Genomic DNA, 26,991 nt, shown 5'->3' with positions numbered 1-26,991 from the left:
TTGGATAGAGTGCATAAAGTAAGTAGAACGTTAGTGCTGAATTGGAGGGAGTATATTTTATCAACCCGTTGCTAGAGTTGTTTGTAAAAAACACCTTTTCTCATCATTAATGTATCTGATTACAAATTTTTAAAGAAACATTATTACATAATACACATCATTGAAATGAAAGCCTCAAAAAGGTTCAACAATGAAAAACAAATGAAAAAATAATGCAAAGATAAACACAAGTGTTTTATGAGGTATCTTGGATACCTCCCCTCAAATGTAATTTATTATATTGAATTCAACAATTACAAGTATAATAAACCTCCTCTTCTCTTGAGAACAATCTCTCAAGATCACAAATACTAAAGCAAAGTAAGAACACTCTCAAGTTTCTAACAATGCAATAGCTCTCTTAACAATATGTGTGTTTGTGGTGGCCTTGGAAGGTGAGTATCATTCTTAGAATCTCTCAATTACTCACCATAAAGCACTTTTAACACCCCAATTAACTATGACAATAAACATTACAATAAACAATAGAGTAATGCACCACCTTATTGCATAATCACTACAAATTCTGACCAAAAGCAGGATTCAATGTAGTCTGCTCGACTACCGCTCGATGAGCTACTACCTCGCTCGGTCGAGCGAGCTTCTAGTGAAGCTACTGACTTGTTCTGGACATTCTGCTCGACCGAGCGCCTAGTCGAGGCACCCACAGTTTGCTTCTTTTCTTGTTGCTTTGATCAAGCAACTATCATCAATCATTCCAAACCTTAAATCGCCCACATCTTTATCGACCTTCTCTAAAGTACAAGACAAAGCATGTTTGATTAAATGTTCAAAGTTAACGTCATTGTTAAGATTATTAGCACTTGCTTTAACAATCATTATCAACCTAATATATCACTCAAAAATAGGGTCTAGATGTGGAAAGGTGACAGACAATCCATATCAGTAAGCCCTGCAAAGAGAGGAGTCGAGTACTACAAGATTGTATATATTTAAAAGATATGATATTTACAGCATTATTACATACATTAATAAAGTCTATTCTCTCTATATTGTAGAATTATTCTATCCATTTATTAGATTTGATTTATCTATATATTGGGTCTTAAAGAATCTCATGGTGAGAGTTTAGAATCTTGTTATCACTGGTAAAAAGATATATGACATCATCACAGGTATCATTTCGGCTAGTACAGTCAATAATATCACACTTATTTGTACTCAAAGCCACAACAAATCTAAAGACCTCCTTGGAGGAGGCTATAGACTTCAGTGTTCGATCTTCTTTATAATAATTATCGTGACTTTTTCTATATAGAATTTTATTTGATGAAAATTGTTATGTATTTGGTCGATAGTTATTCTGTTGTAGATATCGTTACATCATTTTTATTAATGAATTATTAGGTTCTTTAAAAGAAAATATAAGCGCACTACAACAAATTTAACTTTTTGTGACATTGCATTTAGTGGCATTAAAAATATGCCACTGATTCATTTTTTTAGTGTAATTATTGGTTTTTATTTTAAGTTCCACTATAAAGTGATTTAGCGACATTTTATTGGTCTTTAGTAGCATATGTAATTGTTACTATAATCTATAGTGGTATTTGTGAGAAATGTCACTAAATCCTATGTTGCAAAAAATTTTAGTATGATTTTTTATTATGCTGCTAAAGGGTCTAATAAATGTCACTAAATCCTCTATATTTACTATTAAAAATTTAAAATGACAACATTTAAAATTTAAATTAAATATCGCTAAATAAATTATGTTGTAGTTGCCGTAAAAACTTCTTTAATTCTACTACATTAAAAAGAAAATATAAGCGTTAAAAACTTCTTTAATTCTACTACATTTAAAAGACGATAAAGGGGCTGACTTAACTACTCACTTTAATTATTTTATTCTTAGATTCTCATATAAATTTAAAATAAGAATTTGAAAATAGTTTGTTGATCATCAGATCATGTTATGGAATTTCACTATTCGCTCAATTACATGCATGTCACATCAGTTAAAGTTGATAAAAATAAAATGAAATTAGATTAATTTATTTGGTTTGATTCAATTAATTAAATTTAGCCTTATCGATCAAGCCTTAAAACTTGAGGTAAGTTTTTTCTAGATTTTGTTTTAGTTTGAGAATTGAGAGCAATTATTACTTTTTTGAAAAGGCTTTTAAATCAAATCTCACCAAACTCCTTCCCTCGGCCTACAATGTATTAAAAATACTATTATTGTCTGTCATGAAACCTACTCAGCTAAAAACTTAAGCTGATAGCTGAGACCTCAAGATATGTTGTATATATTAACACGCCCCTTACAGGAGAACTCTTTACGCTAGGAGTGTGGATGCAACATATGCCCTCCTCATACATGGCGCTAAATATTCGACTCTAAATTAGGGGTGGTTGAGATTCGAACCCATGACCTCTTGTTACACTGAATTCTGATACCATGTCATAAAACCAACTCAACTAAAAATTTAAGCTGACAATTCCAAGAATTTCAATGTTTTTGGGTTTTGATATGTATGTTTTCTCTTTTCATGATATAAAATCAATGTGTTATTATCAAAATCTAATGCCTCATATAATTGAGTGCAAAAATGGTAACAATATTATGCGCATTGTTTTGTGAAAATTACCATTGACTATAATTATTTTCAGTTCATATTTATTTTTCATGGAGTAAATGAAATTTCTACCCAAAAGTCCAAAAGGAAAAAGTAAATGTGGAAAATGCAAATTAAGTAATGAAACCGCAAAATCAAGAAAGAGACCAGCTAAGGGATTATTAGGCATTCGACATTGTCACATTGAGGCATTGAGCATTCCATCTTAAATGGAAGTGACAAATAAAAAAATATAAATTCTCAAATGTGATTGTCTCATAATGATCATCAATATTGCATTAGCCCGATATACACTTATTGTTTTAAATTAAAGTGATCACTCACTTACGATCTTAAAATGGCCAATTATAACCTTAAACATTTTCAGTTAAGGTGATTCGGTTCTAACCTTAAAATGATCATTTCGATTAAAGTTTTCAATTAATGTGAAACTTTTTATAATCTTAAAGTGATCACATACAATCTTAAAGAAATCACTTGCGGTTTTAAAGTGACAATCAATTTTTATAGATCACAAACTTTTTGTACATATCAACTTCAAACTTTATAACACTCATTGCAAGACTTAAAATGTTCATTTTACGACTTAAAACTTCTACTTCAAGCTTTAACCTTTCTTCTCCAAAGGTTTAACTTTATCTTTTGACTAATTACTTTAACCGTTAAAATGTGCATTTCAAGGCTTAAAACCCTACCCCAAGGCTTAAAGTCACTACTCAAAGACTTAAAATGCAAACTCCAAGAGTTAGAGTTGTCAATTCTAAGACTAAAAATGTCTTTTCCAAGGTCTAAAATGTCCATTTCATGTTTTGAATAACAACTCTAAAATTTCATTTTTTTTTGCGAACATACATTCGTTGTAGAGAGTTATTGTAAAATGATCATCACAATTTTAAAGTGATCAATTAAAAAATTTAACTAATCGCATTAGTATGTATCATTGTGAGATGATGTCATGTAAAAAAGCTGGGCCGTGGGGTCAATGGGGTGGGTAGTGGCCGTAATGTTTGTACAAGAAATTGCCGACTCCGAATCCGACAACAAGAAGCCCAAATTGTTCAATTTTAAAAAAAAATTAAAAAATTGTTAGGTCATGAGTTGTCGCATGATTATCTTATGGGCACACTTGAGTGAACACACTCATAGGAAACCCATAGACTCGGGTCCATAAACCCACGGTTAATGAGCATTGACTTGCATACAACAATTGATGAGTTTCACTCTTTCCCAAAACATATGGTATTAGTTTGATTATTCACCAAGCAATATATGCAAGTCTACAACCTAATATTTTATGGATGGGAGATCTTCCTCACATGTGAAGTATCTCCAACAGATTTAAGAGTTTATAAACACAAATTCTTAAATGAGATGCTCTTATGGTGAGACATAGACTAATCAGTGTATATTTAGTCTATTAAAGTAATCACTTACAATTTTAAAGTAATCAATTAAAGAAATCGATTAATTTTATAGGTCCATCTCTTTGTGAAACAATCTAGTTGTTTTACAAATTCATTTAGTAATTTGGTCATAATTCGTGCAACATAATATTAAATTTAGGTAGGTATTTTTATTTCTAACATTAATGAGAATTGGATTTTCCTAAGACATTAGGAGTAATTATTAATAGAAAAACTTTTCCTTCTTTTTTATTTTTTTATGTATAAAGTACAATTGGCCATTAGGGTTAGAGAAAGCAAATAATTACTTTTATATTCATTCTTAAACTTATTTGCCGTATTAGCATATTTTTGTTTATCATAGAAGTTAATATTATTGTATAAATGTTCATGGGAGCTATTTATTTTATTATGTTATAACTATTATTGAAACTATCTTTAAGGTACTTATTTTTTTTCTATTAAATTTATTATTCAACAAAATAATATCTCCTAATATTTAAAATATCTAACTTTTCTTTATTTCTAAAAACATTATTTATAGTAACATCAAATAGGAATGAAAAGAGTATATCGCAATGATTCATCAGTATTTATTATCTATCCAATTTAGGGCGCGCATATATATATATATATACATGTTTGCGCAGGCGCTTAAAATAAAACAATTATAAAGAAATTTCTCCTTGGAGTTTAGATCCGTTAAAATTAAAGAAATGGATGGAAGCATGAAGATCCTGATGAGAAGGGGACGAGGGTTGAATAGTAGTATCATACTGATGTTGGATTGAATGGAGTTCATGCTTCATGGCCTCAGGATCATCAAATGATGGAAGCTCATTGTTGTTATACAAGTCAGACAAATTAAGTAGGATGTTATCTTCTTGAGCTTGCATTTGAAAATTCACTGCTTCGTAATCTTCTTGAAGACGCATGTGAGAATTCAGGGCGTTGACATCCATATGAAAAATCATGGTGTTCTTATCTTCTTGAATGGGAATGTGAGAATTCATTACGTTGTTTTCTTCTTGAACGAGCATGTCACAATTCATGGCATTGTTATCTTTTTGAATGGGCATGTCAAAATTCATTACGTTGTCATCTTCTTGAACAATGTCATACTTCATAGCTCGTAATATGAGCTTATTTATTTTATTAATTGAGCTCGAACCGTCGGTTCGACAAATTTCAGATAGATAAGAATTAATTTCTTGATCGGTTCATAAATGTCTGAATTCCACACGAGGAAGCATTTGTTTGTAAGCAAACTACCAAAACATAGATGTCAATAATGCACAAATGACAATGCTAAAGCCTCAAACTGAACATAAATATTAAATTGCTTTCGACTAGGAAACACCATGCTAACAAGAAAACTACCATAAGATATTTTTGATCAAAATTCAAGATTCAAAAAAACATGAAAAAAAATTTAAGTAAAAAAGAAACATTCAAATAATAGTACCTTAGTTAGTATAAGTGACCATTGATTTCCCAATTTATAATGGAGTTTTATGATACGATTTTTTTCCTTCACGGGTTAAAGGGTAATTTTTTTTAGTTCGGGGCGCAAGTGGTTGAGCCATCGTAAAAGACAACTTTTTCCACTACGTAAAAGTCCTGTACGTTTTTTGATATCCTCCCATCTTTTTTGCGCCAAACTCCAAGACATGTTTTCAATTTTTCATCCTTTGCAGAACTCTATGGTCTTATTTTTAAGAGAATACCCCATGAAGATTTCTCATTGCTCGAGATCTCTTCTGCGCCTGGAGATTTTTCTTGACATTCTGCAATCTTCCTTTTCTTAGTGTGACTTGTCATATCCATCGTCTCAAGAACCTGTCATATGTTGAAACAATAAAACGTTATCCGAAAACATTGAGAATAGCAATGAAAATGTAATGTATTCTAGGTAAGAAATTAACTTGATGAGGCTTATGATCATGTTGTCCTACTTTGATCAATTTTTTTTTTACAAAATATATTATTATCAACACTTGAAAGAGTAGGATATTCAATTTGAGATCCTATATGATCGTTACAACTGAATATGCAATCTAATAGTGACTCTATTATCCCAACACAAATTATTGTATGCAGATCATGATTACGACAATTTCACTGTGAGATATGCCTTATATATGGACTTAGTAAACTAATTCATATTATCATTAATTTGTTATTATATTATCTGTTTTTTTCTTTTTAAATTTCTCTTTTTATATTTATATTCGACTTATTTTTACTTTTCTCGTGGATATGCAAGCTGCCTCAGCCAATTTGATATATAACAATTCATTTCATCCCCCAATTTAGTATCACATTATTTTTTATTCATTACATTGGAATTCGCTTTTGTAACATATTTTATTTTTATTATTCATCATACATATAAATAAAGTAAAAAAATTATTATTTAAGTCCAATAATAACCTAAAACATTGAAAAAGGGATGATCATACAATTTGTATCACTCTTTCTATTTCTTATTCGTTATACGATAAAATTTTCCTTTCCTACTATATTTATTTAGAAAATTTGTAAATAACACTCTCTGCTCATTCATTGAAAATTTGTAGATGTATGATTAAATAATAAATAAGAATATTTTGAGTGGATCCATAAGCAATAGTTGAGATTATTATTTACAATTTTCCTATTTATTTTTATTATTCATCATACATTTAGATATTAAGCTAGTAATAAGTAAAATAATATACATAATTAAGTTAGATATTAACCCTTTGTAAAATTTAGCATGCATTCCAAATAACAAAATGCAATATTGTATATACTACATATAATGAATCAAAAAAACAGGATTACCAATAAAAATCCAAGATTAAAAAATATTTACCGTTAAAAATTGAGTCTTTTATATTACCGTTGAAGCAAATATCAATCTTCTTTTCCGTCTATCATGTGATCATAAAAAATATAAAAGAAATTGTAATTTTCCTTTTATCTTATTGTTGATGATATTTTTCTTGATTAATAGTTGGATTTCAAGTTTATGGTTTCTTTATTGGAGATCAGTAGAAATTTAATTTTTTATTTTTCATATATTTTGCTTTTTTATAGCTAAAAATAGATCTACTTGGAAATTTAGGTCAAAACTTCATTAATAGACTATAATGCAATGTGATTAGCAACTATTGGAACGAAGACTTTTATCATTCAGTTATAGAGTATATTAGACAGTTACCTTCATAAATAATAACTAATATTGTTAGTTTCCTAAAATAGAATAGTGTCTATGTATATATATAAAGAAGGAGTTACTCCATAATGAATATATAACAATTGTAATTTTCATAGAACAAAAATTCCAGTATCTTCAAATCTTCACGGTATCAGAGCCTTAGGGTTTAGATCCGGGAAGGCTCATCATCTACTGTATCTTACCTGCAAATAGCCGATTTTTCAGAAGAACAAACACAAAATACCCCAATGTCCATGGAACAGTTGGAACAGATGTTTCAGATGTTTCAAAAACTCAACAAAACAAATAACCAAACAAAAAACCCAACCTCTATCAAAATTTCAGAGAAACTCACATATCACAATTACACAAAATGGTGCAAATTAATGCACGTAGCCATTGGAGGTCGAGGGCGGCTCAGCCACATCACTGCGTCCCTCCACCCCCATCAGACCCCAATTACGTTCAGTGGGAACAAAGAGATGCCATGGTCATATCATGGATTATTGAGAATATAGATGGAGAGATTGTCAATCAGTTTCTGGACTATACGACAGCACAAAGTCTATGGCTAGGAATTCGAAAGCCTTTTGGGATGTGGAAAGGATGAACTTCAGATCTTTGATCTCAGTTCCAAAGCAGCGACGATGAAACAAGATAATGACACTATAGAAGTTTACTATGGTAAACTTAACATGCTGTGGAAAGAGATTGACCGGAGAATGCCAAACCCAATGACATGCTCAAAGGACATAACAGAGTACAATAGATACATACAGAGACAGAGACTTTACCAATTCCTCACTGGGATTCATGATAGTCTTGACAAAGAAAGGAGAGAAATTCTCAACAGTGAACCCTTACCGATGGTGGACACGGCCTATGCTACAATCATACGGGAAACAGCACGTCGGAGGATTATGAACGGCGTCTCATCACTGGGAACAAATCCATCAGAGATTGGATCGGGCTTGGCCACAAGAAACAAAACCTTTCAGAAAAGCCAAGAAGAAGATGACCGGAGAAAACTCTGATGTACTTACTGTGGTGGTTCATTTAGCGAATCAGGTAAAGGAGGTGACTGGTGCAAAGGGGAAGGACAAACAGTAGCCACAGAAGGGATGGACTACAATGGCGCAAACCAGAAAGAGGAAGAGAGAGAAAGTCTAGCCGTTTGGGAGGGGGACATCAATACTCCCCCTATTTATAATCAAGCAACCCTTAACCCACCCCCAAAACCCTTAAGCCCAAGCCCAAATATTTATTATCATCGTACCTAATCGTTCCCGATCGAGTCACTTTAAATTAAGTTCTTTGTTTCTGTTTTCTTTTCCCGTTCCTACCGAATGTCATTCTATGTAATAACAATAATATTAAGTCATTTGTTAAATTTAACATACATTCCAAATAACAAAATACAATTAATATTGTATAATTTACGTATATAATGAATCAAGAAATAGGAATTTTCAATAAAAACCCAAGATTAAGAAAGGTTTACCGTTGGCTATGCTAATAAAGCCCTTGTGATAATATAAAAATAAAAGAATAGTAGTATAAAAGGGGTCTAATGGGCAAGGGAAAGGGCGTAAAATATGATGAATTTAATATATATAAGTTGTAATATAATCATGAATAAAGTAACTGGAGAGAATTTTTTTCAAAAAAAAAAAATTAATTTGTAAGTAACGTTTTTTTCTATTATTAGATTTTTTTTTTCCCAAATAAAATATATAATAATTTAGAGAGAAGAGAGTTAATTATGACTTATATATTTGACTAAGTCTCTTTTATTAATTATTAATTTAATTTGTAACTTAATGTTTTTTTTTTTTTCTATTATTAGATTTTTTTAATTTTCCAAATAAAATATATAATAATTTAGAGAGTAGAGAGATTATGACTTTTTTTAACTAAATCTCTCTCACTAATTTAATTTAATTTCAAAGTAACGTTTTTTTCTATTATTAGATATTAGATTTTTTTCCAAATAAAATATATAATAATTTTTTGTTTTTATAGAAAATATTTTTTATTTTAAAATGGTTCAATATTACTATTTTAGGGCTAAAATTAGGGAATTATGAGCTATGTGGGTTTGAACAGAACTAGAGAATCACACCCAATATTAGAAAATATTGAAATAAAGATGGTAAAAAGTGTGGACCAAAATGGTATAAAAACGTGAAATTATAAATATTAATAAAATATTAAAATGAGAATGAAAAAATTATATATATTTTTAAAAAAAAAAGTAACTTATTAAAATTAATTACGCACAATATTTCCAAAGTTTTTTTTTAATGTAAATATTTTAAACAAAATAACAAAAGTTAAAAGGTTTTGAATCTTTAAACCTTTTGTTATTGATAACCCTATTTCTTATTCATTGTAAGGTATTTCTAAGGGTGTTCCATGGTTTCTTTGAGAGAGAATGCCAGAAAAATATGGCGAGAGCAGTACTCACTATTTTTTCTCTTTCTGGTTTGGAAGAAGAACATGAAAAATGAGGGAGGAAGAAGAATGAGTTACTGATTATATTTTTCTTTCTTATACTTATTACTAATAATTTATTAGTAATTAGTAATTAGTAATTAATTATTACTTGATCTAAAATAGTCAGACAGCCACAGTAGAATCAACAAACACTTTTTCATAAAATTTCTTCTAATGTAACGGGTCGGTTGGGTATCCAATTTAATTTATTTTATGGCCCATGATTTGACCCGATTAAGACGGATCGGGTATCCACGTAACATATTAGCTTTTTCCCAAATTCTTGTATGAGACGGTCTCACCATAAGAATCTTATACAAGACGAACTGTAACTTTTTTGGAAATTGACCCGTCAATTAAAATGCGAGTCAGCGGATCGATGGAACGGTTCAAGCGGGTCGGATTTTCTTGAACAGCCCGCATTTCCTTTTCGATTTATTATTCATATTCCATTTATTATTGATTTCCCAAAACATAAGTTATAGAATTACTCTACAACACTTGGTCTCTTTCGTACTGTCTCTCATGTTCACTAACACATTCTGATCAGTTATAGAATTACTCTATAACTCTTGGACTCCAAATTTGGGACAACATTTTTGCTGATGTAGACTTCCATTTACTGGATATGTTGTATTATCATTTCATTTCTATTTTAAGGAATCAAGCAAGTAATTGCATTTTCATCCCAAAATATTGACTATAAACTTTAATTGTAACCGTGTTTAAAAAAAAAACCTTGAATTATAACCGAAAACAAATGAGTCAAAGTGAAATTGACCAAATTCGAATTTGATTAGTGAACATGAGGGACAGTAGAAATTGAAGATCAAGTGTTGGTGTGCTATGGTGGTGAGGGCCGGTGGGTTGCTGATGTGTGCGGTTGGGTAGGGTGGTGATGTGGTACAGAAAGGTTCACATGGGCTGAGTTGTTGAAGGAGGTTTGCATATTTTCTTTTTTAAAAGAAAATTAATACCATTAAACACAAAAAAATTAAATTATTAAAATAATATCAAAAAAGTTAATGGAAATTACATGTTTTTTACCGATTTTGCTATAAAATTTATAAAATTAAAAACTTGATACTACTGTGTGTAAAAAAATTAAAAAAATGTTACCACTACTCACGCTTCACCAAAACAAAATGATATCATGTAGAATTAATAAACATAACTAATATCAATGAATCCATTAAAGGCTTAAAGCTCAGTGGTTGACTAAACAACATTCATTTTATATTATTACACGATGAGTTGACAAATCATCATAGGACAAAAGAAAAAAATTAATTGGCTACAATCCAACGAGGGGTCGGGGCAATCGCCATTTGGCGATGATGTGGCGAGGATCTTATGATTGTCTAGATTGGCGACGAGATGACGATGAATATATGCGGTCGCCACAATAGGCAACAACTAGCTTGATGAGTGTTTTCTTTTAGCATCAATGCAAATAGCTTGAAACAAAAAGCTCATGGTCGAATCGTCGCTAATGTTATTTAGCAACGACCTGTCTTTATCATCGCTATTTTAGCGTCCTTTTGTAGTGAATTACTTGAAGAGTCTTTCATGAGTTTTAACTCATCCTTCATTAAAGCCAAGTCTTCTAAAAGACTCTATACTCGCTCACCCGCTAGTCTCTTGAGAGATCGTTTCTATAATAGACATATCTTAGGTGCAACCCATTAAAAATTAATGTCTACTTATCATATTCTTAATGCCTACTTACATTATCCTTATTGCTTACTTATCGTATTATTAATGTCTACTTTTAATATCTTAAATGTCTACTTAATTATTCTTAAAGCCTACTTACAATATTTTAAAGTATCTTAAATGTCTACTTAATTATTCTTAAAGTCTACTTACAATATTTTAAAAAATATATATAATAAACCTGCCCAATTAAAAATAGTCTTTCAAATAAATTATTTCCCACAAAGAATTTGTGTTGACGTAAAACACTTGCAAAATATTCAACCCATTAAAGCAGTTAATAATCATAAATCATAATATATTCGTCTTACACTGATAAAAAGCAAAGCTAAAACCCACTAATATTATTTTAGAAAAATTTTAAATTTTGAACAATTCTAATATTATTTTAGAGAAAATATAAATGAGTTATTTTATCATCAACACAAATTCAATTCTCAATGTCACTATTCAAGGGTGTTCAATGGACCGGATAAGCGGGCTTAAATAAATATGAGCTCGGTCAGATAAGGACCGTTTATAATTAAAATGGGCTCAAATCCGATCCATTTTTACTACTAAAAATTATTTTATTTTCATTTATCAATTTATAATAATTAAACTATCATTTATAATAAACAAATTGAAAAAGTATTAATAATTCCATTGACATTGTCACTTATAAATTATACATTAATTATGCTATTTACAAAGATTTATTTTCGGCCCTTATTAAGCCCTTTTATAGTCTGCTTCATTTTAATTATAATATAGTTTGTTTTTGACCCGGCCTAGTTTTGACCCTATCCTTACAAAGTCCTTTTAAAACCAAATTGAATAAAAGCTCAAAATGAGGGCCCCCAAATTAAACACCCCTACTCATATGTATCCCTAGCTAGCATTCTCTTCCGTCATCCTACATATACCAAAAAAAATATTATCTTGTAATTGAAAACTTGCATAAATAATACTTGTAAGATACTAAAACTTACTTCTTTTGTTCCGAAAGAGATCGTCTCACTGTAATTCAACAAAGAAAGTATAAAAAATAAAAAACAAGTCGATTATTTTGTATGAGATCGTTTCACCATGAGACGTGTTTATATAAATAGCATATTTCTCTAAAACTAATCACTTTAATACACTAAATATATCTCTCTAAGTACATGGATCAATCTAATAGAAACAGTGTTCCATGAGACTGTTCTATTTAAGAGTTTATGAAAACAAAAACACAAATTTTTATATGAGACGGTGCCATCATAAGAATGCGCCTTATACATAAGTTAAATAGTCCAATAATACACATTTTTAGGATATGAACGTCTTGTTTTGAGGTCGCGTCACTTAGTTACGTAAAGAAGTAGTAGTTGTATAGTATAAATAATAAAGAAAAGAAAAGGCATAGTAGGCATGCGTGGAAAAAGAAGGGCAAAAAGAGGAATACATGAACATGAGACAATGGTCCATGCTGCTAAAGATGATCAGAGAGTGTCAACAAGACATCATCCTTTTCCTTTTATTCTTCTTCTTCAATTCCCCTTTTTCTTTTTCTTACTTTCTCAAAATTATAGCAAAGCATGCTATTTTCCCATTCATTATTCTTACTTACCCTTTCAATATATTTATTTCTGTTCTTCCCCATTTTCTTTTCACTTTCATTCATTCATTCATAATCCAATCCAATTCAAAAAAACCAAAAAAAAACCCATGAAAGATCATAGAGGAAAACTACTAAGATCAGAGAATAATTATATTGACAATGGTGAAAATTACTTTGGTGATAATTATTTTCCAGAATTTCCATGCAGGAAACACCCAGCTTCATCTTCATCTTCTTCTACTGGTGGGATTTGTGCTTATTGTTTGAATGATAAATTATCTCAATTAGTTTGCCCAGATTGTGGTGAACAGAGGATTTCTTCTTATGGGTCTTGTTCTTGTTCTAGAAACTTCACTGATAATAATAATAATAATACTGATGATGTTTCTGGAAGAATCTCTGTTTTGCTTGAAAATGATCATCATCAAAAGGGTTCTGATCAGATCTATAATTCTAGATCAAGAATGGGACCTAGATCATCTAATTTTGATGAATTTGATAATACCCATTTTCAAAGAAGCTATAGTGTTGCTCATACTGCACCATCCAGACCTTCAGAATCATCATCATCATCTTCTGGGAATAAGTTTTGGAAGATTGGTAAGTTATTTAGAAAGAAAAAAGATCATAACAAACACAATCAAAATCAAATCAATGAAGAAAATAATTCTGGGTTTGATCATAATCATAACAATAATTCAAGAACAAGTTTCAGAGGATTTTATGATAGTAATGAAGATCAAAATTATGGAATGATGAACAATTTTCCAGTTTCTTCATCAGCAGCAAGAGCATCAAGTGTAAGTACTGGAAATTTTGTTTTAGATTCAGCAAAAATCAGTTGTTTTAGTGAATCTGAAGCAAGATTTAGTAATTTTGAATATTGTTCTGATACATCAAATTTCATCCACCCAAACAAAATCAACAACAATATTTTCTCATCAAGGGAAACAGAATTTGTTCATAGTGATGATCAAGCTTATATAGATTTGAAATTACCTGATATGTCATCATCATCATCATCAATACCAGATTTTAATACAAACCCACCAAATCTGGCGGCCATGAAAAGAAATCGATTCGGGTTATCGACAAGAGAATTTGGGTATAGAGGAGATAATGGGTTTGAGCATCAAATGTATAACGATGGCGGCGGAAGATCTTGTAGAATAAGTAGTGTTGGGGATAGAGATTTGAGGAAATGCAGAAAGAGTTATAAGGTTTGGAAATGGTTTTCTAAGCATCAAAATAATCAGACTGATTCTGATAAATTTGATGATCATCGTGATTTCAATTTATAATAAGAATTTTTTTTTCTATATACATAAAAATATATAATTCATAGGAGTATTTTTTTTTTAATAATTTTTTTTTACTTGATTTTTAGTTTTTTAAATTTGGTAGACAAAAAATGAGATTCTGTGACTTTATTTATTTTGTAGATTAAGAAAATGCTAATTTTACACCGACAATGAAATGGGGATTTGTGTTATTCTTCTATTTCAGTTTCTGAATTTGTTTGTTTTGTGCCCTTTATTCTACCTGCCTAAAGTTTCGATTTCATCCGTTTCAAAATACTTACTACTTACATAACTATATATACTTCTATAATTCTTCCACTTTTAAAATATTTGCTACATTACAGTTATTAGTAATATTTATCATTTAGGCTTATTTTATATATTGTTGCTAATGTGTAGGAAAAATATAGTAGAATCTTATTTGAATCGTCTAATCATATATTTTCATAATATCGACATTTTATTATTTGTACATGTGTATAATTCAATATATAAATAATGAAAATAATACACTAGATTGAATATAAGTCAAATATAATATAATGAAGCTGAAGAAGTATGTCGATCATAAGATAACTTATAAATTATCTTATTTACTATGTGTAATTCTTATTTCATTGAAGTGTTTTAATAACTCTTACACTTTTATCATTAGTTAAAAATAACTATAATATTTTGCTTACCTTAAATTAATAATACTTTATTTACAATCAATCAGTTTCAATATATGTACTAACCTGAAATAGAGTAAGTATTTCCACATTAATTATTACTACTTCGTTTATCAAAGAGAATTAGTGAATATTGATAATAAATAAAGAAAATTAGATTAAGAGGATAAAATTAAAATAAAGTAATAATGTATTATTCCAAAAATATAAATAATACAAGAGTATATAAACATACCAAAATACTAAACGAGGAAGTATTTTGTTGCATAAGGGAATCAGACATGTTGTTACGGTGGGGCAGGAATTGAGGTGGCGCCGTTATTATTTGAAAGATTATTTTTTAAAGAAGCAAATGAAAACATTTCTATTGGAATTATGTTTGACAATTGGTTGTTGATTAGTTTAGTTAATTCGGTTATGCAAATAGATCTAGTAGTATCGGTCTTTTTATTTATAATAAAATAATTGTATAAGTTAGTTATTTAAGTCGACTGTTATGTATAGATACTCTTCTTTTTCGTATTTAAATTGCAATATTTTTTCTCAAATGTTCGTACATAGAATTGCGTTATGTTGCAATCTCAAGATTCTATAGTACGGATAAATATTTAGTGAAAATTTGAAGTAGATTGTTTATTAAAAAATAAAAGAATCAACAATCTAAAATTTAATAAAAAAAACTACTCATAATTATTTATAAAGAAAATAGTAATAAATTAATTGGCTAATGGACTAACAAGTCAAAAGATAAAAAGGCAAAAAATTTATTTATTAAACACAACTTAAATATATAGCAAGTAAATAAGTTGAATAGGTTTCTATGTTTGTTACATTTTAGGCATAGCTTGGTAGCTGTCCTTTATTTCTTTTTAAACTTTCACGTTGACAAAATTCAAAGAAACAAAAATATGTTGTATTCGAATTAGTTGGTTCTTTAAACACTTATACTTATACACTAATTAGCTTGTGTTCTAGTTTATTTAAAAAGATTGAATTTTGTTTGATTTGTTAAAAGAGTTAAATTGTTATATCCAATGGCAATGAGTTAGGTCAAATTTAGTAATGGCCCGTTTGGTTAATGGTATTGAATGGTGGTAATAAGAATGAGTGTACAACTTAATTAAAAGTTCCGTTTTATTTCCATGGTAATGAAATTTTGATCACAAAAAAGTTTTTTTGTTTACAAATTTCCATTAGCACTTAATACCATCTCTCCCAATGGTAATGCATTGGAATGAATTTTATGAAGAAAATGAGATAATTGAAGTTGGACAAACATGACGACCATCAAAGTAGCCAAAAGTTTTTTCAACCAAAATTACACTAATTTTTCATTCTCATTACCGTTATTTATTACCACCTAATTTTATTAGTTCGTAGAAGTATTATATTAACAATCTATTTTTTGGCCTCACCATACCTAATTCAACTTTTCTATAAAAAAAACAAGGGCGACTAAAATGTTGCTGATAAGCTTAGATAGTTTGATTTAATTTTTATCTCTATCGTGTATTTAACGGTCTCACCGTGGATGCTCTTATACATAAATTGAATAATGTAACTAATACAAATTTTGAGCATATGAACTCCTTATATGAGATCGTGATTTCACCGAGATCACGGTCTCTCACAAAAGTAGCTCATCATATTTTGGTATGCAATACTTATACTCCTATTTCAATTTAAGATTAGTGAGCCCATTAAAAGTCTATCCTAGCTTACTAATGTAAATTGACCGATTTATAAGCTTTAACCATCAGTTTTAGCTTTTGGTTGAATTGATTCCGTGATATGAAATCAGAATCCAACATGATAAAGGTCAGAAGTGCGAATCTCATTCACCCCTCATTATTTCAAATGAAATATTTAGCGTCATTTTAAGGGGGACAAGTGCTACATCTATTTACATTTTTTATTTCAAAGAATTCTCAAATGAAAAAGCATAATATATATATGACATATTATTCTAAATGAACTTTAATCATCAACTTCAATTTTTATTAAAATTGATTTTTTGACACGAAATCAGAAGATAATAGATTGGTCAAAGTATTGGTAAGAGGAAGGAGCATGATTGAAAATATTTGCGCATGGGGTAGTTGGCAAATTCCATTGTCACGCTGGATTAATTGAAAAAGTAATCCTCAGACTCCTGTAAAGTGTATACTCTTAATTCTATGACGTGAAGCTCTGCATTCAAATATCCAAATCACGCTCCAACAGTCTTTATATCCGTAGCACAAAATTCATTTCACTTTACTTTTTAGTTTCTGTTCTATTTTTATTTTTATTATAATTTATTTTTTTTCATCTATATATTTAACATATAATTTCATGTCGTCCACTTATTTCTTTGGTTATCTCACAATATGATTTCTCAACCAAATACTTATAAATTAGTTCCTTTGTTACATTATATTTGTAATACTCCTTCCTATTCAACTTAGGTGTCCCATTTACTTTTGAGACACTGTTCATTTATCACTCTTAAATTGCATTTTATTATTAATCTATAAGTTAAAACATAGTTATGTGGGATCTTATTTGATTCGTTTTGATGTAAAGATTATTAATATCAACTTTTTATAATTTTTAATTATACATAACTCGATTTATTAAGGATTGAATAAGTGCATTGGATAGAGTGCATAAAGTAAATGGGACACTTAAGATGAATAGGAGGGAGTAATAATTAACATTTTATACAATTCAATGAGTTTTTTTAGATGATTCAATAAGTTATTTTGATTATTTATATACTAAATTATACTTGAAAAAAGATACAAAAAGTTAATATACTGAAAACATGCGATTAAACGATTCAACAAAATTCTACTTAATTATATTTTGTCTTGCACACTAACCGTAATATATAAAATAAGTTTGAACGGAGAAAGTATAAATACATTTGATGGGACAGAAGATGTAGCACATAACGAGTCAACGCCCATGCTGCTCGTGTTAACTTCATCATGCCATCTACTCATGTAAATGTATGATGGACATGATATATACTTCATCTCGACATGAGTGTTATCTTTATTTTTCACAAACTCTATAAAATATAAGTTCGTGCATAGGAATTAAGAGGAATTTTATGGTGTTCAAAGTAACCGAAAGCATTCACAAATATTATTTAAATAGATAAATAAAAAATTTATTATGTATTGACCTTAATAAAGAAATTAGACACCTGCACTAAAAAGGAGGAAGTAAAAGTCTACTTGATATCTGAATTAGACACTTCACTGAGATGGAGATCAGAAAATATTAGTCTACTTGATACATGTCTATGAGTCTTTGATTTCGCTATAATTTTTATGATAGTTGATTTTTTTATTTTATTATATTATTTTTAGCAATATTTACATTTTATTTTTTATAATTTCATCTATAAACTTTGCTTCTCTTTTTCTTCATCTCATAAACATATTTCGTCCATCTTTTTTACCAAAAATAATAAAATAATTGAATATTGTTAAGTTTGAAAAAATTAAAAAGACAAAAAATAAACTACGTAATTCATGATATAGAAGCATTCATTAATAAAGTTATGAACTCTACAAATATGTTTTGTGTTGAGTCCTTATGTGAAGAGAAAAAATTACAAATTATTGCAATAACATAAATTGTGTTATCTGGTGGCTATTTTTATTCATTTACTATCTATCTTTTAAAATTTTTTATATGATACTCATAAAATTTTTAATCTTATTTTTATGATGTAGCTAATATCCAAAAGTTAAACGATATTATTAAAAGTTAAGTTTGAATTTGCCCCTACAAAATAGAAATATTTGGTAAATACCTTCATTACTATTCCTCTCTTTCTAAGAGCTTGAGACTTTTGGCTACACCCTTAGGAATGATAGAGCATAGGTTTATTATGATTTTATGTTTACCTTATAAAACAAAACTTGCACTATATGCTGATCTAGAGTGTAGTAGTAGTGATTAGTGTGTCTTGACCTGGTAATAAGAAAAGAGCCCATCAATTGTAAAAGATTTAGCATTCATTCATATTTTATATATTAGACAATTCTTTTAGTATTTTTGGGATTGGATACTATAACAATGCTTGGATATAATAATATCTCCAAGACTAATTAGTAGATACAACAGAATGCCTCATTCAATTGATGCCATTGTTGGCACCTCCTTTGTACTTTTTCCCTACTAAATACACAAATTTTAAATTACTTCATGAAAAATATAAACTTAACCCAATAACACATTTGAAAAATAAAAAATAAAAATAAAAAATAAACATAAAAATTGTTTGCTAGTTTATATAATATTCAATTAACAATAAGTTGATCAGATGCTGTAAGGTGGTGGTTTGGGCATGGACTTGACAGCACCACAGACCAAAGAGTTATCAGGGAGATTGTATTCATCTCTAAGTGATCTTTCTGGAGATAAGACACTGATATACATCTGCTGTCCCAAGTAAGCCCTTTCTGGGGACTCATTCCTTAGCTGCCACATTCCAGCATTGTCGGTTGTGAGCATGATTGCAGCCCATGATTTCGGGTACACTTGGATTGCGTACCTACTCACCGCATCCAATAGATTGTAGTTCTTTCTCTTCTCGGGTTTCCATTCTCCGACCTCAATCCTGTTTTCATGTAATGGCATTCAGGTAATGAAATGTCGTATAAGAAAATAGATGGTAGTTATACATAGAATTTAATACTTACGCGACAGGGAAGAAGGAATAACCATCCAAGTGCCAAGATTGGATGCTTTTCTCATGGTTTTCGAAAATAATCTCGATAAAGTTTCTGAAGGTACCATTGAGCACATTAGGCCCGGTGGTGAACTTGTCTAAAGTGTCGATGTTAGATGGTGGTTCGTCCTTGATGACATCGTACTTGAATTCCTTTCCAGGGATTTGGTAGTACTCGAGGAGCTTCAATGGGGTTTCGGAGTCAGTGTGGGAATGACCATTGATGGCATAGCGAAGCTTTCCATCAATGGTGCCTGCGGTATTAACCAATTTGATGGTTCTAGTTATGTTAATCTGACCGTAGTGGTAAGACCCTTGTGGGTTAGGCCTAGCTGCACTAGCAGTCAAGTTCCATCTAAAAGATCGGAACTGATTCAAGGACCAGGCCCAATTTGTAGGTGCCTCGGGAAGGATTGTTGATGGTGCTCCTTTTCCTCCTTGGTACCGCACAATGCCTGTTGCCTGGAGGTGGTACTTTGTGAACCTACAAAAAAGGATTACCGATTAGGCTAACAACTAGCCAAATATTATTCTGTCCTATTGAATTTGCTATATTTGTAGAACAAATGTAAAACCTGGTGGAAGCGATCATGTAGTAGTCGTTAGGCTCTTTATCAGCAGTGACAAGCACAGAGTAACATTGACCAAGATGAATATCAAGAGAGTCGTAAACATTTTGAACCGTGTGAGAACCTTCGATTTCAACCAACTTCATGTGGTGACCTTGAAACCTAAAGTTGATGGAATTCTTCATTCCAACGTTACAAATGCGGTACCTATATGTCTTTCCTGGTTTCATTGTGAAGAGAGGTTCTTCCTTAGGGTCTCCAACTTTGCCTTGTTTGCCATTCATAAGAACACCATCAGGCCTAGCAAGAGTTTTACCACTGTTGAGGCGTCCCCTAAGGGCAACATGGCCGTCCTTGTACCAGTCTCCTACCATGACAGTGTAATCATCTTCGGGATCAGCGAAGGGAACAGGGATCAACAGACGGCTATTCACTCTTAGGCCACCGAATCCTCCGGCAGCCCTCATGAAGCCAGTTGATGGGTAGTAGAAGTAACTACCAATTTGATCCTTCACTTGGAAATGGTATGTGTAGTTTGTCCCTGGTAGTATTGGACACATTGTTCCTGGTGTACCATCTTGCCATGAATTCTTCCTCTGTTGAATCCCACTCCTACAAGTTTTTCAACAAAATTCCAAAACTAAATAAGCCATTTATAATCCAAGTTCCAAACCAATATCTAATCATATCCATTCCATCTACAAAATGGCTCACACCTAATGGTTTGGGAGGTCGGATGTACGCAACCTTAACCTGTTAGTGATAACAAAGAGGTTGTGTCCGATTGACCCTTGGCAATAAACATCATGAGCAATTTCAACATAAGTAAGAAGTGAACATGATTTAATGAGTCATTTAATATAGTACATTATTATCTAAAATCAAAGAACTACCAATTTTTAGTCCCATTGAAATCAGGTGCTTCTTATTTATTTGAAGTTGCTAATGACGTTTTTCAATCAAGTACCAATCGAAAAACAACCTCCTTGTTAATGCAAAGATAATGACCCTTAAGCAAGAATTAATCATTAGCATTAAGATAATGAAATATCACCGTATTATACGTTATATTATTCAAAAATTTTAGAAAAAACAATACAAACCAATGGAAGAGGAGAGGCTCATCGAGCTGGTTAAACACATTAAGAACAATGTTGTTGTTGGTAGTTGTGTTGAGGTTAGGGCCTGGGAATTGTCCATTTATAAGAATGACCTGTTGAGGAACTCCAAGGGGGGAAAGGGTACCATAAGTAACCTTCCATTCAAAGAATAGGTAAGGATCCTCGGCTCGTGCCACCATCACAACCATGGAGAGTAGCCATGGCAACAATGAGAAGCTCATTAAGGTTGATCTCTTTCCCATTATACAAGGCTATTTACAAAGCTAACAAGAGAAAAGATCTTCAAGGTCACCTTATATATATATAATTTACTTCTATACAATTATATATATATATATATATATATGTTTGTTGTTTTAAAGAGGAAATTAATGAATGATAGCCTGCATGAGGCTTGTGCTTATTTGCTTAAGGTTATGTTTTACCTTTCATCTTCTTATACAAATGGCTTGTAACATGCCATTTTTCCTTGCATAATGGTTATCCTTCCAAATTATTCTAATAATGGTTTTTGCTTATTAACATTATCCTAATATTGATATTAACTAAGTTTAGTAAATGAATATTCAATTTTTGTACTATTTTTTCTTTGCAATTTCCTAAAGCTACCTTGTTAATTTCATCCACATTTTAATGGATAAAATTAACATTTTTCTTGTGCATATTTAGTTTGAAAATAAGCCACCTTGTTTTGACATGTCTCAAAGCACAAGATGACATTGAAAATAAGGTAACATAACAAAAACTTAAAGGTACTGGTTGGCAAACAATAAATAAAACTAATAAAAAGTAGATAAGATTTTATGTATCTTAAATGTACATTATTAATGTCATAGATCACTTAAAATGAAACAACAAATTATGCATACTAAATAACCGAGTAATACAATTTATTACTGATGAAATATATAATTTTTTATCATTATTCAGGGAAATAAAAAAATTTAATGTAGCAAACTCAAGATTTTATGTATCTTACACTACACCTAAAAAACTTTTACTTCGATTTGCCTAATGTAGCAAACTCAAATGGATCTACTATTATTTTTTATCATTATCAGGGAAATTAAAAATGTACAATTAAGAATTAAAACACTCATTTTACTACTATAAAAATTTATTTTAGATCAATTTCATCATACAAAATTGACACAAAATTCATCCAATCGATCATTTTGTGACAGTCTTACTAATGACCAAAACTAGGATGAGTAGACGTTCATTCTCAACAAGATCACTAGTCGCAGCAGAAGACAGAAGGTGAATGCAGAGGCAACTGTTTCATATTTTATACTTAATGGAACATAGAGAAATATAATCAACTTAAATCCATTGATTTTTCGGGACTTTCTCCTTACCATCATCGTTTCCATATTCTAGATGGTCGAAGATGAAACTTCCAGGAGGCAAGCAGATTTATTACAGTTTCCAGGCATTCGATTTAAGGTACTAACTTGTCCGATTGGTGTGCTAGTCAGCACTAAATTTGTAAATAAGACAACCCCACATGAACAAATGAACCAACTTAATTAAACCGTAAACTTTTAGCAATTTTTCTTATAAGTAAAACCTCGGCACAAACATAGACCATTTGGACCATCCTAACTTAGCTGCTTCACAATCTTCCAGTCCCCCACCCACCATCATACTTGGATGGCACACTGGCTACCTCTAGTTTAAACGTTCAGGTATTTAGAACCTTTCTGCGTAGCTGCTTGGCGCCCAAAATCATATGCAGTCTCCATAGTCCATCTTCCCCTTGACCACAAAAATAGTTCTTGGTGCATCGCTCACACCCCTCACTAGCTCCCATGAATCATAACTCAAAATGTCCCAAAAGACAATTTTTCGATGACATCTTGTCGACCATTGTGCACCATTACACAAACTTAAACCTTACTTGGACATTAAACTACGAAAGAAAGTAGAATGCAACTCCCATTGCTAGAGTGGCCATATCTACAAAAAAATACGGGTCTCTCTTTTCACACCTACTAAACAAAGACTTTGCATAAATTTTCTTTAAAAAATCATTCTGAAGAGAATCGGGTTTTGTCGCACATACCACTTTCCCCAAATAAAGTCTCGGGCTCGATTCTCTCCTAGCCCTCTCCTTCTCTCACCCTACCCCCTAATAATTAAAAAATCACTCTGAAAAGAATCGCACTCTTCCTGAAAAAGATATGGGTCTTCTGCATAAAAATTTGTAATTCACTCTTAAGCATCACACCAAGTTTTACTCTGATGTAAATGACTTCCGAGAAGTCATAACAAAGAGAAGTCAAACAGTCAAAAATTGTAAGTAATTCAAAAGCCTTTTCTCCAGTGACAAAACAAAAGTGAACACATCAAAAATGAGATACGATGAGAACAAAGGCCATGCAATCTCAATGGCTTGCTTCAGTCATCACAAAACAAAATGCCACTATATAAGCAAGTAACAACCAGATCCCTACACAACATTATCACATCCTGCACTCAGGCAGAATAATACTCAATACGAAAATGCAATCTCCATCCCTATTTTCTCATCTCGCATACTCTCCAACCACAGGAACCTCCTAGATTTTGCATTTATCAAAACAAATGCTACCTGGGATAAATCTAGGATACTGGTAAAGTATAGAGTGAGCGGAACACTCAATTCTATATGTCTAAAACGACTCAATATCATTTTACACTATTCAACATTAATAGGATTTTTAATCTATAACTCGGGTCATGGTCTATGTAAACTTGGGCTTGGACTCCTTTGAATGCTCCAATCATAACAAGAGAGTCATAGCAACATATATGTAATTGTGAATTTGTGATTGTGCATTCTAAAACACAAGGCAACACTCTTGTCCTTAGGTTTAGGATTTTGCGGAAATGCTATCTAGAAATTCGTATTATGATTGAAGACAACATAATACCCCATAACCCACTACATTGCAAAACACCACATTGTAATTCCCACAACAGATATTCTCCTCTGACTCATTTAATTGAACATAATTTACAATACTAATAGCAACCAATACCAAACACCATTCTACTACCCCTAATGTCATTAAATAGCTCCCCTAAGCGGAGTTTGGGGTCAAATGTACCCAAACTAGTAATAAAGAGGTGGCTTCCGGTCGATATTTGGTAACACCAATTGTTAGAGCAAGAGCCAAATCACCACACTTGGAGGTGACTTTGGTCACATTATACCTCATTCCTAGCATGTATTGTTGATGAACAAATGGGATACAAAAGGAATCGAGTAGACATTGTGATGAGGCATTGAAATAAACCAAATGGTGACGTACTTGAACAAGGCAATATAGTGCTCGAACAAGCACCTAGGTCACTGATGCAATTTGTTGTATTATTGTTTATAAGGGACACATCACGTCCTTTTGCTATGAATATTTTATTGATTTGGTAGGCTATATAAATTATAAAGGGCCTAAATTAAGGCTATATGTGGAGGCTATTACAAAGTAAGAAATTGGGTTTGAGAGTCTAGAGCGTGTCTAATTTGTATTAGCGTGAAATCTCTATTAAAAGAGTGAATTTCGAGCTCATGTGAATGATTTCTTAGTTTGTGAGTGTTATTTCATTAGTGTATTGTTGAATCTATAATTAAATGTAATAGGAGTATTATGTATATTATTTTCCCTTCGATTGTGACCTCTATGTTTCCACCTTCTATATCTCTCCTCACCATTAGAGGGTTCAAACTCCTTTCCTTTCACCAATCATAAAAACAATTCCATAATTACTAAACTATGACATCACAAATAAAAACCACCATTTCTATGTATGTATACAAAAACAATTAAACATAAAATTGATTAACGAACATAAAAGTATAAAACTAGAACAATGATTCAATAATGAAAAAGAGGGAAGAATTATACCGGAGTCCAGGGGATTAAGGGTTGATTTAATTGCTGCATAAGTATCCATATTCCTGAATCAATCAATAACTGGCTCAAAACACTATAATTCCTCATTATCAACATTCAAAACTCCCTTCTTCTAACCCATTTTCATGATCAACTAAATTATCAACATTTATCTCTTAATTGCATAAATTGGGATCATGAGTACACTTATTTGCCCCATTAACAACGTATTTGGGGTCATTATAATCGATGTTTGTGATGATTGATGTGTTTTTTGGAGGAGAGGAGTGATGATGAACTTTGACAATGGAGGAAGGAGGAGACGGAAATTAAGATTGATGGGGTTTTTTCCGAGTTCATTTCAAAGTTAATACTCCAACTTATACTCAACTTTGAGAATTGAATTTAGATATACTTTCTCTGAGACCACTCCCAATAGTGAGGAAATTTTCTATGAGCGGAAACTTTTTAGTGGGTATTAGTAAAAAAATTATATTTTTTTAGTGTGTAAAGTAAAAAAAAATTGTAAATGTTTCTAAAAAAATTTCAATGGGAGAAAAATTCTCCTCAACCCAAAATAAATTAAAGCTCGACACTTGTTCTAATAATATTTTTTATTTTTGTAAATAGGTTTTTTTATTTTATACATTTATCAAAAGATATATACAAATATATTAAGGTCATGAAATTTTATGCTTTATAATTAGACACCCATTTTGCTATATATTAACATATTTAAAAAAAAAATTTAATTCTAAGTATTATAAATTAGTGTTTAGAAAGTGGTAAGAAAAATTTTTGTTTTCTCATTAATGAGATAGCTTTTCTATGTAAAAAAAATTTCGACATAAAAATATGATATGAATGAGAAAGAGAGTGTTGAGAAAGATTGGTGAGAAAATTTTTTTCCCTCACCAATGACAGTGCTCTGATTCAAAGACAATAACCCCTTTTTTTACATTATTCACATTTTATTCTTCATTAATATTTAGTTTTTAATTTACAAGTTTAAATAGAGTCATGTAAAATGAATAAGTAGTTATTAATATTAAATTTTAGTTATGAACAATTAGATATATTATAAATTGTATTAGTGCATTGGTAAAAACGTTATTAATATTTATAATTAGAGTTATTAATATTCTTTTTCATTCCAAATTCGATGATCTTTTATTTCTACCTATTTTCTGTACAAATTCTCTATCTATTTTAAACCTCAAAAATTCAATCTTCAAATTATATTGTCTGACGATTTACCATTTCTATATGACTATATCCTTTCTGACTTCCCTAATGAGATTTTTAATCATTATTTGCTTGTCGATTAATTAATATTTGAATTGGGTACTAATGTGATTATGCGTGTGAAATGATGGACTTTATACGCAAAATCGCAAGTGACTCAAAACAGGGGATATTCCAAGACTGCTGGGCAATGCCTTGACAAGGGTTGGACTGCCAAGCCCCTTTTCAACGCAACAATGAAGAGTTCCTTTGATTAATCAAGGGAACTATCAATGTTCTTGGATAGTATGAAGTGCAATCTTGAAGACTGATCAAGGGGTTGCACAATCACGAAGGGTAAACTGACCCTTAGGAACCCAATTGCAAGCAATTGACAAAAAAATTCAAACGTTGAATTTTTTTTCTGAAAAATTTTCATTAACAACAAACTTGTCTTTAC

The 26,991-nt window shown here is 30.8% G+C and overlaps 2 protein-coding genes across 3 annotated transcripts; one reads left to right on the top strand and one right to left on the bottom strand.

Annotated features, from left to right (window-relative positions):
• Nucleotides 1-13,145: 13,145 nt before the first annotated feature.
• Nucleotides 13,146-14,339, top strand: LOC130797129 (uncharacterized). Its single transcript, XM_057659611.1, has one exon. The coding sequence runs from the start codon at nt 13,146-13,148 to the stop codon at nt 14,337-14,339; it is 1,194 nt and encodes a 397-aa protein (XP_057515594.1).
• A 4,721-nt stretch (nt 14,340-19,060) lies between these two features.
• LOC130797057 (L-ascorbate oxidase homolog) lies at nt 19,061-25,712 on the bottom strand. Of its 2 annotated transcripts, none has more exons than XM_057659538.1 (4): nt 25,320-25,712; nt 20,315-20,920; nt 19,711-20,223; nt 19,061-19,628 (listed from the first exon to the last, which is right to left on the bottom strand). In XM_057659538.1, exons 2-4 carry the CDS (start codon nt 20,866-20,868, stop codon nt 19,328-19,330), a joined length of 1,368 nt encoding a protein of 455 aa, XP_057515521.1. In that variant the 5' UTR covers nt 20,869-20,920; nt 25,320-25,712; the 3' UTR covers nt 19,061-19,327. The 2 variants fall into 2 exon arrangements, with proteins under 2 accessions (XP_057515521.1, XP_057515520.1); XM_057659537.1 differs by lacking the exon at nt 25,320-25,712 and adding an exon at nt 21,412-22,050.
• Between the last annotated feature and the right edge of the window lie 1,279 nt (nt 25,713-26,991).

Source organism: Amaranthus tricolor, chromosome 12, assembly GCF_026212465.1.
Source record: "Amaranthus tricolor cultivar Red isolate AtriRed21 chromosome 12, ASM2621246v1, whole genome shotgun sequence".
In the NCBI taxonomy this organism is placed as follows: Eukaryota; Viridiplantae; Streptophyta; class Magnoliopsida; order Caryophyllales; family Amaranthaceae; genus Amaranthus; species Amaranthus tricolor.
The sequence above is the reverse complement of the archived record's forward strand: the minus strand, read 5'-3'. Positions and strand labels throughout refer to the sequence as shown.